This window comes from Geotrypetes seraphini, chromosome 6 (assembly GCF_902459505.1).
Source record: "Geotrypetes seraphini chromosome 6, aGeoSer1.1, whole genome shotgun sequence".
Classification (NCBI taxonomy): Eukaryota; Metazoa; Chordata; class Amphibia; order Gymnophiona; family Dermophiidae; genus Geotrypetes; species Geotrypetes seraphini.
In genome coordinates this window covers 145,866,745-145,887,669 of record NC_047089.1, presented here as the reverse complement: position 1 = coordinate 145,887,669, position 20,925 = coordinate 145,866,745, and the positions used below count along the sequence as shown (strand labels likewise).

Here is a 20,925-nt window from a genome sequence, read left to right as displayed (position 1 = left end):
GTTCAGTTAAAATATATGCTTTATAAGAAAATATAATAATGTGTTTTATAAAGTTTATAAGCATTGCTGGCATACTCGGTGAGGTGTTCCTAGTGTTGGTGGTGGTGGTAGCATGTCAGTGTGTTGAGAGGAAGAGGTAGTCTGGGAAATTCTGCTGAGCAAACTCTGGGCCCATTTCCACCCCCAGTTAGTCCACTCCACTCAACTGGTTCACACACTGAGTGGGTCTTTGGGTGTTATTTCTGGGTAGTTGTTTTAGAATCTCTTCCAGTGGTTTGTCAGTATCTCCTTCTGGTCCAAGGAAGGAAACTTTGTCAACCTTAGCATTGACCTTCAGAATATGTTTGTAACAGCGCTGCTTGTGTGGCATTAGGCTATGTAGTGATCGAAAGAAAAAAACAGACCTTTGCACATTTTTGCACTATATGGTGGGTGTATGAGGAGATTCATTTCCTGCACAGTTAAGTCCATGTGAAGTTACCTTGTGCTGTATTTGACATCTAGCAAGGTCTCTGTTTGGAAGGAAAGATCTAAGCTTAAAAATGAAGTGGCCAAAAGTTATGTTAAAAGTAGATAGCGTAGCTGATTTTAAGAAAGGTTTGGACAAATTCCTGGAGGAAAAGTCCATTGTCTGTTATTAAGACATGGGGGAAGCGTCTGCTTGCCCTGGATTGGTGCACTCAGCAGCAACAAATACTAGTTTTGGCTGGCTCTTTCCCCGCATTTCTCCTCTCTTCCCCACGATTTAATATCCAGTTCAGGCAGTAAGTAAATGCATCGGCAGGGGGGGTCTGGTAAGTCTTGGGGGCTGGGGATGGAAGGTGAGAATCAGTTCTGTAGGCTATCAGAAATTTGCTTAATTATCTACTCACACAGAAAAGCAGTAAAGTCAATAGGTTCTCTGAGTGGGAACAACCTGTTTGATCTTGCACTCTTGTGATTGACCAATTGTTTATCACTGTTTAATTTATCACATTGATTAATTTGAGCACACCTGAGGTGTCCTATGATGGTGTGCACTGCAGGCAGAGGAGCCTTATTGTGTAAAGCACTGGAGAATTCTCTCCTCTCGCTTACCTCTCACGCTGAGGACACCCTGCTTCAGTATAATCATTTATATGATTTATCTTATAAACATTATTACGTGGTCTTTTCCTCAAGTGCTGAGACATCAGGTTGTTCCCACTTGGAGAACCTATTGACTTTTACTGCTTTTCTGTGTGGCTTTAACATTTTTGCTATTCAGTATACCTAAACTATTATTCAGTAGAAAAAATTTGGTTTGTTCAATCAAATCCTGTGTGGACATTGGACTTCTATGAGTGAATGTTCTGCTTGATTGAACAAACTAAATTTTTTCTACTGAATAATAGTCTAGGTACAATGAAAGTAAATAGCAAAAATGTTTGAGTAGATAATTAAGGAAATCTTTTTCATATTGCTTGCTTATGGACTGGGAAAAAAGACTGTTCAAGCAAATGTCTCCAGAACTGCTTTAATGGAAAAATGTGATTTTTTTTTTTTAAGTACTTTGTGAAATTTATTGTTGTTGTGAAATTTATTGTTATACTTTGTTTAAACTTAAAAAGCGGTGTCATTAACAGTGAATCTAATCGAAAAATCGATTCAACAGGGTGAATCGAATCGAATGAAATATTTTTCTCTGAATCGGGCAGCACTATTGGCTACCATGAGAATGGGCTACTGGGCATGATGGACCATTGGTGTGACCCAGTTAGGCTATTCTTATGTTATGTTCTCATCTGTAGGGGCCTTTGTTTTCACTTCTTATTTTAATGTATTTTTTTCCTGGGAACTTATCAGTGTTTTTTTATAATGGGAACAAAAATGGAAGAGAATTAATGTGTGTGGAATGGGGGGGTAACTAATTTCTTCAGCTAAATAATTCAATCCACTTCAAACAGACATAGGAGAACTCACGCACCATTCACACACCCTCCAACCAAAAACGTCAAAAGAAAAAAACTGTTCGACAACCTCCTAGCCATTCGAGCTGCAACACTTGACCCCCAACTCTACAACCTATTGACCTCGACCACAAACTACAAAACCTTCAAAAAAGAAATAAAAACCCTTCTATTCAAAAAACACATAAAACCAAACTAACATAATCAGAACTGTCCCAAGCATCACCTGCAACTACTCCATATGTACTTCTGATGTCATGACAATTCAGACATAATTTATGTTATGTTATGTTTGGAATAATGGTTACATAAATGAGGTTCAATAAAAGAAAATTTTCACTGCCTGTTTCTATTCTGACCATTTATTCCATTTCATGGTTATTGCAAAAAAAAAAAAAAAAAAAAAAAAATTTTCCATGAGGGGGGGGGGGGTGTCAAAAAATGATGGGCCCCGGGTGCCACATACCCTAGGTACGCCACTGCTACTTAGCCAAATAGAAAGATTTATAAACTGAGTTTTACCTCATGCAAAATTATAATTTCTTTAATAAGACATTAACTATTTCTTTCTAAGGCCCTCCAAGTACCTACAAATCTAAAATGTGGCCCTGCAAAGGGTTTGAGTTTGAGACCACTGCATTATAACATTCTCATTTTTGTTTTCCATTCCTTTTGTAATAATTCTTAACATTTTATTTGCTTTCTTAGCTACTGCTGCATACTGAGTAGGGGGGTTTCAGTGTATCATTAATGAGGATACTTACTGTATATCCTTTTCCTGGACAATGTCCCCTTTTTGGGAACCTGCCATCAAGTAGATAACTTGGGTTCCTTTTACCCACATGTCACTTTGCACTTGCTCACATTAAATGCCATCTGATATTTGGATGCCCAATCTTACAACAAAGAAAGGTTGTTTGGTGGTGTTGGGGGTTTTTCTAATCAAAGAGAATCCTTCAACTTTCTAAAAATCAAGCAAAGTTCAGCAGGCAACATTTTCCAAATTTGAGAGCCAACAAAAAATAACGTGCATCTGCGGTATGACGCTCCTATGTTATCAAGAACTGAGATTGACATGCAAAATCACCAGCTGAGTATGGAGGAATGCAGGAGACCTTGGTGCACTTATTCTGGTTAACTAGCTTACCTGGAGGAAGAGGTGTTATGTATGCAGTCAGGGGGCGCTGTAGCATATTGTATGCTCAGGTTCTGTGCTAGACACTCTCTCTCTGCTTTTGTACTTTTTCAATTGTGCAGCTCCCACCCTAAGTGGGTGCTGCTGTAAATAATAAAGGTTCATAAAATCTGCTGGTTCTACCCTGGCTAATACAAAATACCATCACTTTTCTTATAGAATATGGCCACATCTTGTTCTGCATTGTCTGCAAATTGTATCTTCATTGTCCCCTCCAGGCACCCTTATGTCACCCTGAAACAGCACATTGCACTGGAAAAACTCTGTCATTGTCACTGACAAAAAAAAGCAATCAATCCACACTGTACTATGATAGAAAAACTCTCAGTCACCCTGAAACAGCAGTGATGGAAAAACGGTCACACATTGAAACAGCAAATGAATCCACACTGCACTGTGATGGGAAAACTCTGTGTCACCCTGGAATGACAATAAATCCCTACTGCGCAACGAGCGAGGGTGCAATGTGAGGGAACAGAAAAGGGCGCCAGCTTTTAGCACGGCACTAAGGTGAAAGACAGCGCTCAGAAAGAACTGGAGGCACAGGGCTGCCAGGCAGAGAGATCGGAATGCATACACACGGCCATGTCCCCGGGGTGGGGAGGAGTGCTACCCACACAGCAGCAGCAGCAGCAGCAGCCATTCAGATCTGGGGTTATTATCTACGGTGACAGGAGCAGCCCAGCAGACGGGCAGAGAAGAGAGCGAAGGAAGGAATCGTAGTCTGGCTGGTGCCCTGCAATCCTCCTCCTCCTCTGCACAGAGGCTTCTCCCTTCTTTCCTTCCTGTGGGGTCTGGGTGAAACCAGGATTTGCAGGATTTCCAGGTTCCCTTCCTGTGGCTGTCTCTCGTTCCGCCTCCCTTTGTGTGGCTGTCTCGCCTCCTCTTCTCTTGTTTTCTTTCTCCCCTTTGCTGCAGTTTCGGGACCTCAGGAGGGAGCCGAGCGCCGGTCCGTTCGGATCGGAGGAAACGGGGGGAGGGGGGGGGGGGATCTGTGAGCGGCCGGAGCATGGCCGGACTCGGGCTGTGCTGCGCCCTGTGCCTGCTGCTGGCCACCGGCTTGCCCGCCTCCTCGTCCCGCTCGCAGGAGTGGTACACCGCCTTCGTCAGGACCGTCTACACCGACCCCGGCTCCAACGTGACCGTGGTGGAGAACACCGAGAGCGGCCGCTACGGCGATAGCTCGCCCAAGGAGAACGTGCAGGGCTGGGTGGGCATCCCGCGGGGGCACCGACTAGAGGGCTGCTCCACGGACACCGAATACTACGTGCCCACGCCGCCAGGGGGCGCCCAGAGCCGAGAGCCCTGGATAGCGCTGGTGGCCAGAGGGGGCTGCACGTTCAAGGAGAAAGTGGTCAACGCAGCTAGGAAGATGGCTTCGGCGGTGGTCATCTACAACGAGCCCAAGTCCGGCAATGCCACCGTGCCTGTGTCCCACATTGGTAAGTTGATGGAGCCTAAGGGCCACTTGAGTCTTGTATCAAGAACAGTGTAAAACTTTGGGGGTTGGGATTGAGATTAGGACTGGAGGGGGACCAAGCTAACTAAGCTAAACCTAGTAGGTGCCAACCAGAATGCAAATAACATGGACATGGACATGGTGAAGGTGGTTGCTCAGCATACACTGGCACACACAGAACCGACTCCTGTAACCTAAGTCCATACCCCACCAAGGCTTCCAAGATGCTGATGCCCTGTGGGGTAAAACGTTGGTCACATGAGCCATCCCGCTCATGTCTTTTATGATAGGTGGGCATGGCTAAGCTTGCCTTGCATTAGCCGTACTCAGACCTAAAAGCAAGACCAGTCATAATTGTCCATGAATACACCAGACAAGGCAAATTGAGCCTTTCAAGACTGTGGAAAGCTGTAAGACAAGCAGGGGAAGTTGCAACTTGCATATGAGGCCCCTAAACCTGCTTTTAGACACCTATTGTGCAAGCTAGAGCACTTGTTGTTAAGGGTCAGTCCACATGTATGTTGTCCACATGTTTGTAGACAGGAAGTTTGGTCAGAAATGCATGGTCTACTGAAACTAAAACTTCAGCTGCCCAAGAGAGAAAAGGAATGCTCCTCTTCGTGTGCTGGTAGAGGTTGAGAGAATAGGTGCCAACATTTCAAAATGATTGAGGGTACCAAGCCAATGCAAATTCCCTCTCCCTGGGTACAGTGAAGGAGCTTGCTGGTTACTTGGAACCCATGGAGCAGTCTCCAGTGGTTGGGAACATCCTTGGCAAATCCTAAAGCCACCTCTGGTGCTGCTATCATGGGTGGAGAAAGAATCTGGAGCCAGCAAAGTCCCCAAACGCCAGTGGCACATGAATAGAGGCTGACCCACAGCAGCAGTGGTGAGATCGGTGTGTGCCAGCAAACCCCCTTACACATCTGGCACATGACAAGCTGGCAGTCCTGCAGTAGCTAAAGAGGAGCAGGACTGCTGCAGGAGTAGAGATACTGGTGAAGAGGGCAAGGAAGGGAAATAAGCAGAGAGGGAAAGAGGATGAATGGAGACAAGGGATGGATGAGAGACAAGAGAAAGAATAGAAGGAAGGTGGAGGAGAGGAAGTATGATTCATCCCACTTAAAATTACACTCATCCCTTTCATCACTGACATCCACCCTCCCTTGCTTAAACTCCATCCACCACTCCCATTCTTTCCATCACTCATAACCCTCTCCGCTACTCTTTCTCTTCCTCTCTCTCTCTCACACACACACACAAGCACGCCTACCCACTTCCCACTCATACCCACTCATCCACCACACTCACATCTCCTCTATCACCTCCACCACTCCCTTTCCTTCCCTCCCCCACTTGAATTCCTTCCACCACTCACATAGATATAGAGAAAAATTAAGGCAGATAAAGACTATGGCTTATCTGGTCTGCCCATCATTGCCATCTACTACCTCCACCAGGAGACCAATCTACAAATTTGCCACCTTTTCCATGAAGAAATATTTCCTCAGGTTACTTCAGAGTCTATCCCCTTTCATCTTCATCCTGTGCTCCCTTATTCCAGAGCTTGCTTTTAATTGAAAGAGACTCACCTGTGCATTTATGCCTTGGAGGTATTTAAACATCTCTATCATATCTCCCCTCTCCTACCTTTCTTCCAAAGTATACATATTAGAATCTGTCACCATATGCTTTATGACAAAGACCACTGACCATTTTAGAAGCGCCCTCTGGACCAACTTCATCCTGTTTATATCTTTCTGAAGATGTGGTGGATCTGTACACTATACTCTAAATGAGGTCTCACCAGAGACAAATACAGAGGCATATCACCTTTCTGCTGCTAGCCATTCCTCTCCCTATGTGCCAAAGCATCTTTCTAGCTTTTGCTGTTGCCTTTTCTATCTCTTTGGCTACTGTAAGATCATCACATATTTTCATATCCAAGTCCTGCTCCTCTTTCGTGCACAAAAATACTTCATCTCCTTAAGCTGCACTTTCCCCTCAGGTTGCAGCCCGATTGCATGACCATGCATTTTTTTAGTATTAAATCTTAGCTTCCAAATTCTGGACCATTCTTCAAGCTTCCCTCCTCATATTACCCATACCACAAAGTGTCTAACTTATTATATATAGATTTTGGTATTATGTTCAAAGAGACAAAACCTGACCAGACATTCCTCCCACTGTATTGCTTACAAAAATGTTAACAAGAACCAGCCCATGTTTTCCATCACTCACACCCCTCTCCTCTGTTCTCCACACACAGACAGGAAGGAAAGTTGCTAGCCATATTTCTTTATCGCCATCATTGGCATATGTAGAATGCATGCCAAAATTCATGTGCTATGACATCATTTGAAATAAGGTCAATGAAAGGTATTACAACCTCCTAAGCTTGCAGTTTGGTAGCATTTGTCCTCAGAGTACAAAAGGATATTTAGGGCAAATTGTGTGTTTGAGAGTGTCGCCCTCAGTCTTAAACTGTAGCACAGGGAGGTTTGGCTCAGGTCACATGGAAAAGTGATAGATAAGGGAAATCCAGCTGAAGTCTCCTCATTTTCAGCTCCCAGTCACCAACCTACAACTTTAGCTGCCATTGTTGAGCAAACTCATTATAGTATAACACATAAAATATTAATAGAAGGTATCAAATATCTACCTCATTAGCTTACATGCTCCAATTTGAGTGTTTTTTTTCTTCAAGACAGCATAACATAGAAACATTGATGGCAGAAAAAGGCCAAATGGCCCATCCACAGTAACCATTATTTCTTTCTCTCTCTGAGAGATCCCATGTGCCTATCCCAGGCCCTCTTGAATTCAGACACAGTCTCTGTCTCCACCATCTCTTCTGGGATACTATTCCACACATCTACCACCCTTTCTGTACAAAAGTATTTCCTTAGATTACTCCGGAGCCTGTCACCTCTTAACTTCATCCTATGCCTTCTCATTGCAGAGTTTCCTTTCAGATGGTTTTTTAAAAATAATTCTTTATTTAACGGTTGCATAGATACAAGTGAAACATAAATCATAGCCAGCCATATCACATCTTCCCCTCTCCCGCTTTCCTCCAAAGTATACAGATTGAGATCTTTAAGTCTGTCCCCATATACCTTATGTTGAAGACCATACCCCATTTTAGTAGCCTTCCTCTAGACAGACTCCATCATTTTTATATCTTTTTGAAGATGCGGCCTCCAGAATTGTACATAATATTCTAAATTAGGTCTCACCAAAGTCTTATACAGGGGCATCAATACCTCCTTTTTTCCTTCTGGCCATACAACATGAATCCATATTGTCCACTTGTAAAGTTTGTTAACAAATGGCTAATTCATTTATTGCATAATCAAAGTGGTGATCTCAATCTGTATACTTTGGAGGAAAGGCGGGAGAGGGGAGATATGATAGTGACGTTTAAATATCTACGTAATGTAAATGCGCATGGGTTGAGTCTCTTTCATTTGAAAGGAAACTCTGCAATGAGAGGGCATAGGATGAAGTTAAGAGGTGATAGGCTCGGGAGTAATCTAAGGAAATACTTTTTTACAGAAAGGGTGGTAGATGCATGGAACAGTCTCAGAAGAAGTGTTGGAGACAGAGACTATGTCTGAATTCAAAAGGGCCTGGGATAGGCACATGGGATCTCTCGGAGAAAGATATAATGGTTACTGTGGATGGTCAGACTAGATGGGCCATTTGACCTTTATCTGCCATCTTGTTTCTATGTGTATGCATTCTCAAGGCTAGACAATAGGAGAATTGGGTTGGAATTGGCGTTTATGTATGGATCTTATAAAATTAATATTTATTAAAACATTTGCTATACTACCCTTCAAAATTCAGAATGATTTACAATTTATATAAAAATCACACATAAAGTAAACAAAGTGATAAAACATAAGAAATTCAAATATAGATAAACAATAAAATATACGTGCATTAGCATGAGCTTTAGCAAATACACAAGGTTGCTCCTGCCTCCGTAGGTGTTTATACTACATTTATAAAATACCATATACAGTATACTCAAATATAAACCGATCCTAATATAAGCAGAGATAAGGGTTTATATTCAAGTGCCGCCCAGCTGTATACCCACCCACTCCCTCCCCCTCCTGAACCCAGTGTTGGCCTCTGCGCAGGTGGTCCAGTGGTGAGCCAAGCCGGGATAGAAGCGATCCCTCCCTCCCTTGAGATGAGGTGTTGGGTCTGTCCCGGCTGTCAGCCAGCTGTAGAATTACTGTGTGCCCCCTTCCACTCTCCCTCCCTGCCTCGGAGAAGCAGCGTAGGCCTTCCCCTGGGCCTACCTTTGTCACTGGTAGTCCAGTGGGGGAAGTGAGTCGGGGCAGGAGCAATCTTCTTGTGCTCCTGCCTTTGCAGTCTTGCTGAAAAAAAATGGCTGCCGCGAGTTCCTACAAGGCAGGGTGGAAGGTGGTGCACGGTGATTCTACAGCTGGCTGACAGCCAGGACAGGACCCAACATCTCACCTTGGGGGAGGAAGGGATTGCTCCTGGCTTGGCTCACCATATCACTGGATGACCAGGATTTAAGGTGGCCCAAATATAAACCGAGATACACATTTTCTAGGCCCCAAAATCTCGGTTTAAATTTGAGTATATATAGTAGGTACCTTCCTGTTTAGGTGCTCTGCTGTAAAATTACCATTTCAAGAGAAACAGTGTGCACCCCAAAGTCATCTTGGTGTTCTGTCCCATTCTATGTAGATTCCAGTTATCTGACCACCTTAGGGAGGAGTAGGGAGCATAGCACCAACAATGCCTAGAGATATAAAATCCAAAATTAATCATTGAGTTATCCCTCAGCTCTCTGTACAGTAACATTTCAACTCTGTCTGCCACCCTCTAGGGGAGATATGCTTCTGTTAGAGGAAACTATCTTTCTTAGGTTATTTCCATCCTCCAGTTCGGTTCAAAAGTGCAGATGTGTGCAGGTGTTTTGCTTCAGATCATTCAGCAGAGTAGGTGAGGACAAAAAGAGTGGCACAAGGAAACATCTGGCTAGGGAGACTCAGAGGAACCTCCTCCTTGGAAATGAGCCAGTTCCGAACTCATGCAGACAGAAGGGCTCCGACTGACACATTGTCTTCAGCCCTTGACATCTGCTTTATGTTGTTTTGCTAAATAATTAGTGGCTAGAGAAGCCTGGAAACAATTTAAAGAAATGTCATGGGCAGTGACCTTCCTGCATGCTTCAGCGTGGGGTATTAAAGGATGCTGTTTGGGATGTCCAGCATGTTTAAAGAGAAAAGCGGTACTGTGGGGAGCAAGGTTTTCCCAGAGTACGAGCGTTTCTAAATGCAGTATCTCCAGTACAGAACTGAAATTGTAGATTAACTTTGAAAATCATAAAATTGTACTGCCAAACTCCAGTCCTCAGAAAGAACAAACAAGACTCCATCGGCAGTAAGACAATCTGTTCTGCTATTATGGCGCTTCATTTTATTTCTCGCATTAAATGTGCCTTTCTCCTTGTCCTGAGTAGAGAGAAGCTAAAGGTGAGCTCAGGGTCCATTATAATATTGAGGCACTATGGGCTAGATTCACAAAAGCCCCCTTACCTGTCCGATCCGTGGCAACCGATCCACCAAGCCTCCTCATGCAAATGACTGCGATCGGAGGCCTGCCCCACAGTGACTGCATGGATCACTGCAGAGCGATCCTGACGCATGCGCAGACCATCTTCTCATGAACCCATTTTTCTTCGCTTTTTAATTTTTGACTTTTTTCTTGCAAGCCCATGGTTTTACATAGTAACATAGTAGATGACGGCAGATAAAGACCCGAATGGTCCATCCAGTCTGCCCAACCTGATTCAATTTAAATTTTTTTTTTTTCCTTCTTAGCTATTTCTGGGCAAGAATCCAAAGCTTTACCCGGTACTATGCTTGGGTTCCAACTGCCGAAATCTCTATTAAGACTTACACCCTCCCAGCCATTGAAGCCCTCCCCTGCCCATCCTCCACCAAATGGCCATACACAGACACAGACCGTGCAAGTCTGCCCAGTAACTGGCCTTAGTTCAATATTTAATATTATTTTCTGATTCTAAATCTTCTGTGTTCATCCCACGCTTCTTTGAACTCAGTCACAGTTTTACTCTCCACCACCTCTCTCGGGAGCGCATTCCAGGCATCCACCACCCTCTCCGTAAAATAGAATTTCCTAACATTGCCCCTGAATCTACCACCCCTCAACCTCAAATTATGTCCTCTGGTTTTACCATTTTCCTTTCTCTGGAAAAGATTTTGTTCTACGTTAATACCCTTTAAGTATTTGAACGTCTGAATCATATCTCCCCTGTCTCTCCTTTCCTCTAGGGCAGGGGTGCCCACACTTTTTGGGCTTGCGAGCTACTTTTTAAATGACCAAGTCAAAATGATCTACCAACAATAAAATTAAAAAAAAACACAAAGCACACTGTATGCATAGAAAATGTTAATCATCATTCCTATTCCAGGGTTTTTCAAAGAGGTCAAAGCAGATGACTCTAAGCACTATCACCTCAGTAACAACCATACAAAAATAGACAAATATACCCCCTCCCTTTTTACTAAACCACGATAGCAGTTTTTAGCGCAGGGAGCTGCGCTGAATGTCCAGCGCTGCTCTCGACACTCATAGGCTCCCTGCGCTAAAAACCTCTATTGCGGTTTAGTAAAAGGGGACCTTAGTGTAAAATATAGACAGCAGATATAAATTCAGACACATTTTGATCACTAAATTTAAAATAAAATCATTTTCCCTACCTTGTCTGGTGATTTCATGAGTCTCTGGTTGCACTTTCTTCTTCTGACTGTGCATACAATCTTTCTTCCCTTCTTTTAGCCTGTATGCTTCTTCTCCTCCAGACCTCATTCCTTCCCCCCAACTTTTCCTTCCTCTTCCCTGCCCTTTCTTTCTCTCTGCCTCCTTTTCATTTTTTTCTGTTTTTCTTCTTTCCTTCTGTCTCCCTGCCTGCCCTTTTTCTTTCTTTCTCCCTGCCCTCCCCCAAGCCACTGCCACTGCCATTACCATCGGGGACCAGGACCCAAATGCCACCAATAACAGGCCCCAAGCTCTCCCTGCTTCGGCCAACCAGCATTCCTCTCCCCGACGTCAATTCTGCCGTCGGGAAGAGGAAGGCTGATCAGCCCAAGATCGTGATCAACCTATTGGGGGAAATGCTGCCGGGTCCTGCCTTCGCGGAAACAGAAAGTAGGCAGGACCCGGCAGGAACAAGAACAAATGCTTCACTAACCTGTCTCCCGCATTAGCCCGTAGCGAACGCTTGCTTCAGGGCTCTCAACATGTGCGTGCAGGCTTCCCTTCTCCACCCCCCCCCTCCCCGGACATAACTTCCGGTTTCGGAGGGAAGAGAAGAGAAGCCTGCACGCACACGTTAGAGCCCGGAGCATAAGTTCGCTAGGGACTGAAATCTCCAAGCCGGTTTTTTGGGTTTTTTTTTTAATGTTCAGCAGCGGCAGATGACAGCTGGGCGGACCGCCCAGCTAAAAGGCCCTAGGGAGAACACTGGAGAGGAAGGCTGATCGGCCCGTAGATCAGGACGGCAACACGAGTGCGATCGACTCGAGTTGCCTTCCTGAGCTACTGGTCGATCGCGATCGACGCATTGGGCACCCCTGCTCTAGGGTATACATATTCAGGGCTTCCAGTCTCTCCTCATACGTCTTCTGGCGCAAGCCTCCTATCATTTTCGTCGCCCTCCTCTGGACCGCCTCAAGTCTTCTTACGTCTTTCGCCAGATACGGTCTCCAAAACTGAACACAATACTCCAAGTGGGGCCTCACCAATGACCTGTACAGGGGCATCAACACCTTCTTTCTTCCTTCTACTGACTACGCCTCTCTTTATACAGCCCAGAATCCTTCTGGCAGCAGCCACTGCCTTGTCACACTGTTTTTTCGCCTTTAGATCTTCGGACACTATCACCCCAAGGTCCCTCTCCCCGTCCGTGCATATCAGCTTCTCTCCTCCCAGCATATACGGTTCCATCCTATTATTAATCCCCAAATGCATTACTCTGCATTTCTTTGCATTGAATTTTAGTTGCCAGGCATTAGACCATTCCTCTAACTTTTGCAGATCCTTTTTCATATTCTCCACTCCCTCTACTCTGTTACAAATCTTGGTATCATCTGCAAAAAGGCACACTTTTCCTTCTAACCCTTCAGCAATGTCACTTACATACATATTGAACAGGATTGGCCCCAGCTCCGAACCCTGAGGGACTCCACTAGTCACCTTTCCTTCCTTCGAGCGACTTCCATTAATCACCACCCTCTGGTGTCTGTCCGACAGCCAGTTTCTGACCCAGTTCACCACTTTGGGTCCTAACTTCAGCTCTTCAAGTTTGTTCAACAGCCTCCTATGAGGAACTGTATCAAGGCTTTGCTGAAATCCAAGTAAATTACATCTAGCATATGTCCTCGATCCAGCTCTCTGGTTACCCAATCAAAAAATTCAATCAGGTTCGTTTGGCACGATTTACCTTTTGTAAAGCCATGTTGCCTCGGATCCTGTAACCCATTAGATTCAAGGAAATACACTATCCTTTCTTTCAGCAACACTTCCATTATTTTTCCAACAACTGAAGTGAGGCTCACCGGCCTGTAGTTTCCTGCTTCATTCCTGTGACCACTTTTATGAATAGGGACCACATCCACTCTCCTCCAATCCCCAGGAATCACTCCTGTCTCCAGAGATTTGTTGAACAAGTCTTTAATAGGACTCGCCAGAACCTCTCTGAGCTCCCTTAGTATCCTGGGATGGATCCTGTCTGGTCCCATCGCTTTGTCCACCTTCAGTTTTTCAAGTTGCTCATAAACACCCTCCTCCGTGAACGGCGCAGAATCTACTCCATTTTCTCGTGTAACTTTGCCAGACAATCTCGGTCCTTCTCCAGGATTTTCTTCTGTGAACACAGAACAGAAGTATTTGTTTAGCACATTTGCTTTCTCCTCATCACTCTCCACATATTTGTTCCCAGCATCTTTTAGCCTAGCAATTCCATTTTTTATCTTCCTCCTTTCACTAATATATCTGAAAAAAATTTTATCTCCCTTTTTTACATTTTTAGCCATTTGTTCTTCCGCCTGTGCCTTCGCCAAATGTATCTCTCTCTTGGCTTCTTTCAGTTTCACCCTGTAGTCCTTTCTGCTCTCCTCTTCTTTGGTTTTTTTATATTTCATGAACGCCAACTCTTTCGCCTTTATTTTCTCAGCCACTAGGTTGGAGAACCATATCGGCTTCCTTTTTCTCTTGTTTTTATTGATTTTCTTCACATAAAGGTCCGTAGCCATTTTTATCGCTCCTTTCAGCTTAGACCACTGTCTTTCCACTTCTCTTATGTCCTCCCATCCTAACAGCTCTTTCTTCAGGTACTTTCCCATTGCATTAAAGTCCGTACGTTTGAAATCTAGGACTTTAAGTATCGTGCGGCCGCTCTCCACTTTAGCCGTTATATCAAACCAAACCGTTTGATGATCGCTACTACCCAGGTGAGCACCCACTCGAACATTAGAGATACTCTCTCCATTTGTGAGGACCAGATCCAATATCGCTTTTTCCCTTGTGGGTTCCGTCACCATTTGTCTGAGCAGAGCCTCTTGAAAGGCATCCACAATCTCCCTACTTCTTTCCGATTCCGCAGACGGAACATTCCAGTCCGCATCTGGCAGGTTGAAATCTCCCAACAGCAGAACCTCCTCTTTCCTTCCAAACTTTTGGATATCCACAATCAGATCCTTATCAATTTGCTGCGATTGAGTCGGAGGTCTGTAGACTACACCCACGTAGATAGAAGTTCCATCTTCTCTTTTCAGAGCAATCCATATCGCTTCTTCCTCTCCCCAGGTCCCTTGCATTTCGGTCGCTTGGATATTGATCTTTACATAGAGAGCTACTCCTCCACCTTTATGAACATCTCTGTCCTTCCTAAAAAGATTATATCCTGGTATGTTTGCATCCCATCCATGTGATTCACTGAACCATGTCTCTGTGATAGCAACAATATCTAGATCTGCCTCTAATATCAGGGCTTGCAGATCATGAACTTTGTTGCTTAGACTGCGAGCATTTGTGGTCATCGCTTTCCAGCGATAATCTCCTTTTTTGTATGGATTTTTGTGTCGTTTCACTTTCCGTTGCAATACTAAGAAATGAGTTGCTGATATTGCTTATGTTGCAGCCTTTACTACTATCACATCTTTTCTTTTGCCGGGGGTGGTCTCTATAATTGTCCTTCGTACATATACCACCCCCACCTTCTAGTTTAAATGCCTAGAAAAATATTGTCTAAATTTCTCTGCAAGGTTTCTTTTTCCTGCTGTAGTAATATGTAGCCCATTAGTGCAATATAGCTTCTTGTCCTTCCATGTATTTCCCCATCCTCCTATGTACCTGAAGCCTTCTTGATGACACCAGGCTCTGAGCCATCTATTAAAGTCCTCTGTGTTTTTCACTCTTTGCTCTCCTTTTCCATATGCAGGCAGTATTTCAGAAAAAGCTAAAGTCTTTACAAAAGGTTTCACGCCCTCACCAAGCTCCCGAAAAGCTTTCTGTGCTGCAAGTGTGGAGTTGTTGGCCAGGTCATTTGTTCCCAGATGGATAACAACATCAGTGTTAAAATCCTTAGTTTCTTCCTTAATTATAGTCAGTATTTGCCTGGAACTCCTGGTAGCTGAGGATCCTGGAAGACATTTCACTATTTTGGTCTCCTCGCCCTGTGTTCCAAGGTTAATGCCTCTGATGATGGAATCCCCCAACAGTAATAGTTTTCTGTTTTTGGCTTTTTTATTTGTACTTAGGGTGCGCTTGTTCTCTTGAGTTACCATCATTGGTTCCAGTCCCACCTCCCTTCTGTTTTCCTGAGTATCGCAGTGCACTAGTGGAGCGAAGGAATTCTGTAGAGGTAATATTAGTGAAGGTGGATGTTTCTGTGTTACATGTCGCAGTCTTCCTGAGCCTACTACCAGGGGGCATCCGCTAAAAATCAGGGGAGGGAAGTTCCATAGCGACTCCAGAAAATACTTCTTCACTGAAAGAGTGGTGGATCATTGGAACAAACTCCCACTGCAGGTGATTGAGGCCAACAGCGTGTTGGACTTTAAGAGAAGATGGGATATTCACAGGGGATCCCTAGAGGAGTGAAACCAGAGGGCGGGCATTTGGAATGGGCAGACTTGGTGGGCTATAGCCCTTTTCTGCCGTCTTTTTCTATGTTTCTATGTTTCTATGTTTACTATGACCCATTTATTCCTGGGCTGTTTTATTCTTTGAAGTAGAGGTGGTAAGTTGGTATGATTTTGTGGAGTGATGGAAGCTGCTTTAATTGTACTCAATTCCTGTTTAAGTTTGCAGAGCTCCTCCTTAATACTGGCAAGTTGAAGACAGATGGGCGTGTTCTGGAACTGAACACGCCGCAGTGCATCCCCGCTTTAAACCCGCAGGTTAAAACCACGGGCTCGCACTGCAGGACGGCAAACACGATCGGTGGGCTTAGTGAATCGAGTCCTCTGTTGCTAAAGTTTATTAAGCAATTTGAAGGTGATTCTACAAAGGTTGCATTTGTTTTAGGCTCAGAGAAACTGCTTATTTGGAGCCTATCCTATAAAGGAACTTAATCCCCAGATAAATGGCACCTAGATGTGGATGCCTAAATTTGGGCATGCTTAATTGGTTAATGAGCTGTTAACCATCAACCATTGGATGTTAATTAGCATCAATTAGGATTTGCGCATGCATATGGCTGTACACAATTCTATAACACTGGGCATCTAAATCCCATAGCCTGCAACCCAATGGGCGGGTCATGGTCATTCTAAAATGTTGTACATGATGTTATAGAATATTGGGTGGTTCCAAGAGGTGGCTCCTTCTATTCAGAGGAAGGGAGGGACTGGGACTCCTGTTCTGAGGGAATAGGTAGGGGGTTTCTGTTTGGAGGTGAGGAAGGGTAGGCAAAGATTCATCATAAATTTCAGTTTCAGCTGAAAATACACTGGAATTTTCAGTAAAAACTGTAACAAGGCATTTTGGGCCAGTTTCAGTGGCCAAACTGAAAACTGGTCAGCCTCTAAAGCAGTGTTTCTCAACTCAGTCCTGGAGTACCCCCTTGCCAGTTAGGTTTATATGATATCTACAATGAATATTCATGAAAGAAATTAGCATATAGCGCAGGCAGTGTATGCAAATCAATTTTATGCATATTCATTGTGGATATCGTGAAAATCTGACCGGCAAGGGAGTACTCCAGGACTGAGTTGAGAAACACTGCGCTAAAGAACATGCAGTTTTAAAGTAATAGCGTAGTTCATTCTGTAGTGTATGTGGAGATACTGCTGAATCTGTTGTTGCTTTAGATCACGTTGTTCTTGCTGTATTGCATAACTTAGGCATTTGCATCACCCAAAATCTGTGCTGAAAGCAAAATACAGTAAACTCTCAGTTATCCGGCACCCATGGCGATTGGTGGATGCTGGATAATTAAATAGTTTTGTCTCCCTTCCCACCTCACTCTCTTCCTCTCTCTATCATCTCCCCACCCCCACTTGTAGGTCCAGAATTTGTTCCTCCCTTTTTTCTGGGGCATTTTCTCTCCCCCCCCTCCACTTATGGGTCCAGCATCCATCCATCTCACCTCCCCTGCACCCTTCAGGTATGGGCAACTTGCAGAGTTAATATTATCAGCCCTTGAAGAACTGAGAAGCCAATGAGGCATGTGGTGGCCAGCCATCGAAGAAATTGGGGAGTGTTGTGCTCAGAAAGACATGGGGAAAGGAGTGTCTAATGCCAGATCTCAGTGATCAATATTAACCTCCCCCCCTTCCTCCAGCCCCAAAGCAGCAGAAGTGGCAGCGATCCTGAGCCATGAACCCCCTTTCTTCCAGCCCTGAAGCAGCAGAAGCAGCATCAATCCTGAGCCGTGAAACCCCTCCTTCCCTTCCTCCCTCCCTTCCTCCAATCAGAAGCAGCTGGTCAGCAAAGACAGTCCTGAAAACAGGCTGTGCGCAGTCAGCCCCAGCAAGACCTTTCCTGTGCTGCGTCGGAAGTGGCACATCAGAGGAAAGGCCCTGCCGAGGCTGTCTGTGAGCAGCATGTTTTCAGTGCTGCCTCTGCTGATTGGCTGCTTCTTCTTGGGGTAAGGAAGGGGGTGTTCGTGGCTCAGGTCTGCTGTCACTTCTGCTGCTTCAGGGCTGGAGGAAGGGGGGGTTGCAGTTCAGGATTGCCACTACCGCTGCTGCTTTGGGGCTCAAGGGAGGGGGGGAGGGTTCACACACAGCTCAAGGCCACTGTTGCTGCTGCTTCAGGGGACAATATTTTTTCGGCAATTTTTCAGCTAGTTGGGTGAGAGTGCCAGTTGTTTGAGTACCAGTTAATCAGGATTCTAACTGTACATACATTAAGTTACAAAATTAATTGATACAAGCATAGCTTTCAAGTGCTGCAGCTTTATTTAATTTAGCTGTTATTGTGTATTATCCATTATAATCACTTCCATCAACAAGTATTAATGATAAACTTATTATGACTAGATCGTACTAGTCAATCCATATAGTCATCACATCAGCTTCCCTTTAATCCCTAAACTGTGGTGACGCCAAACTGAAAAGCACTCCAATCCATCTCCTCCTCTCCTTCCTTACCATGTATTGTAATCCTTCCTTACCATGTATTGTAATCCAAAAAACAAGGCAGACAACCCCACAACAAATATACAAAAGAAAGAAAGTGGGGAAGGAACTGTACACATCAACCTGAGATAAAGCAGAGTTTAAGTACAATCAATTGTTAAAATCCAAACAAGTCATATCAGACAATATATCATAACCAATCTATCTTGCAGATCCTTGTGGACCCGACACGGTCTGTGTTTTGGCTTTGTAATAAAAGCCTGCCTCAGAGGTACAGATGATGATCTAATATATATATATATATATATATATATATATATAGCATATGTATATAGTATATCACAATCAAAGACATAAATAAAATCAATGAGACCATACATAATGTCGAAACATGGAAATGGTAATGAACAACAGAAATCATTGTCGGATTATAAATATGGTATTAACATATAATAGACTCAATATACAAGGGAACTTTAATAATAAAAGGTGATATACAATATCTCAACTTTCATTAATCACCTCAAAATACCAAAATATATAAATTTATAGGTAATCACTTCATAATATTGATTGTGCTTAATAGTGAAAATTCATGGAGTAGCTGTGTATAGAGACCATCATAGCGTGTTCACAGTCTCTCCCACCAATAACCATAGAACATTTGTTCTAACAGCACCAATAACTTCTCAATAGAAAACAGAAACAACTTATCTTGGTATATGCTGCTCCGGGCACTTCCTTAATCACCATAACTGAACTGATAGTAGTTAATATAATATGAGCTTGTGCGTTTTGTGAACATTGTGTGCTGTGGGTTATAATGGGTGGTAAGATTAGGATTGTTTTGTCTTTGTAGTACTCCTCCTGACGAAGCCAACCGGTGAAACCTAGGTTGGGGGGGGGGGGGGTCGGTGAAATTGTATCAGTTCAGTTATGGTGATTAAGGAAGTGCCCGGAGCAGCTGTGATTGCCATATTACCACCATATACCAAGATAAGTCGTTTCTGTTTTCTATTGAGAAGTTATTGGTGCTGTTAGAACAAATGTTCTATGGTTATTAGTGGGAGAGATTGTGAACACGCTATGATGGTCTCTATACACAGCTACTCCGTGAATTTTCACTGGGTTATAGTTGTGGGTCTGAGCGTTTACTATTAAGCACATTAATATTAAGTGATTACCTATATATTTATATATTTTGGCATTTTAAGGTGATTAATAAAAATTGACATATAATAAACATAAATAATTGCACGTTAATTCAAGACATACCCAATAGATAGCACACAAGCACTTCAAAATCAAATATGCTTGTGCGCCAGCTATCGGGTATGTCTTGAATTACACCCTCTTGATGCAGATGTAACTTACTTTGTGATAGGCTCTGGTTCTTTAAATCATGGACATTTTTTTACATTCAAAAGGATGGAAGTTAGTTTTTTAGCCCACATTGCATGTTTGTATCTATCATCCTTTAGCATGTTGTATTTTTTTATTATGTTTATTTATATTTATATTCATTTTTATTATGTAATTTTTTAATGTGTATTTCAATATGAAAATTTTTTTAATGTGCAATTATTTATGCTTATAATATGTCTATAAACAAATACTCCACAAGTTATTACCATCGATGACATAAATAAAGTGCATCTAAAGTGCTCAGTCACCAACCAAAAGTGTTGATAAGTACAAATAAAAGTACTAGTGCTGGTTGTCTGAAGGGACCATCATAGCACCCAAAGGTCCCACACACCGCCCTCAAAGTTGCTGTGAAAACTCTATAGGTGATAAATCAGCATAAAATATATATAGATATATATCGACTTGAGGGGAGGCAATGTAGTTTTAATGCACCGGGTCGTTATGGGATGATTAAGTTGGAAGTTTGTACAAGGTCAGGAAATTATGGAAACACCGCTTCTCTTCTAAGAAGTTAATCCTGTTCAAGATAAGTGATTTGTGATAAATATATATTATTTTAATGCTGATTTGTCACCTATAGAGTTTTCACAGCAATCTTGACAGAGGTGTGTGGGACCTTTGAGTGGTATGATGGTCCCTTCAGATAACCAGCGCTAGTACTTTTATTTGTACTTATTAGCACTTTTGCTTGGTGACTGAGCACTTTATATACACTTTATTTATGTCATTGATGGTAATAACTTGTGGAGTATTTGTATTTTGATAATTCAACACAAGTATTAAATTTGATAGCTCCTTAGTGAGTTCTGGGTTTATTATATGTCAATACCATATTTATGATCCGACAATGATTTCTGTTGTTTATTACCATTACTATGTTTCAAAATTATATATGGTGTCATTGATTTAATTTATGTCTTTGATTGTGGTCTTTGATTATGGTGATCTTATACAGTGGTACCTCGGTTTACGAGTGCACCGGTTTGTGAGTGTTTTGCAAGATGAGCAAAACATTTGCAAAATCAGCGCCTCGGAAACCGAGCGTGCCTCAATTTATGAGGGCCCCCCCCCTCGCGTTCCAGCAACCTCCCCCCGTGATCCGGCACCCCCCCTCCCCGCTGCGATTCGGCATGCCCCAGATACCCACCCACCCGCCCGATCACATTCCTTATCCCCATTTGGCACCGGCACCAACGCACAGGACATGCCGATGCCGGTGTCCGAAGATCTGCCTTCTTCTTCGCGCTGGGCCTT

General features: G+C 43.4%; 1 protein-coding gene across 1 annotated transcript in view; it reads left to right on the top strand.

The window, feature by feature from the left end:
* The first annotated feature begins 3,538 nt into the window (after positions 1–3,538).
* RNF149 (ring finger protein 149) overlaps positions 3,539–20,925 on the top strand; it is a 165,388-nt gene continuing 148,001 nt past the window's right edge. Inside the window, exon 1 of the mRNA XM_033947467.1 lies at positions 3,539–4,565. Within this exon, the coding sequence (XP_033803358.1) occupies positions 4,133–4,565 (433 nt within the window). The 5' untranslated portion in view covers positions 3,539–4,132. The remainder of the gene's footprint in view (positions 4,566–20,925) is intronic.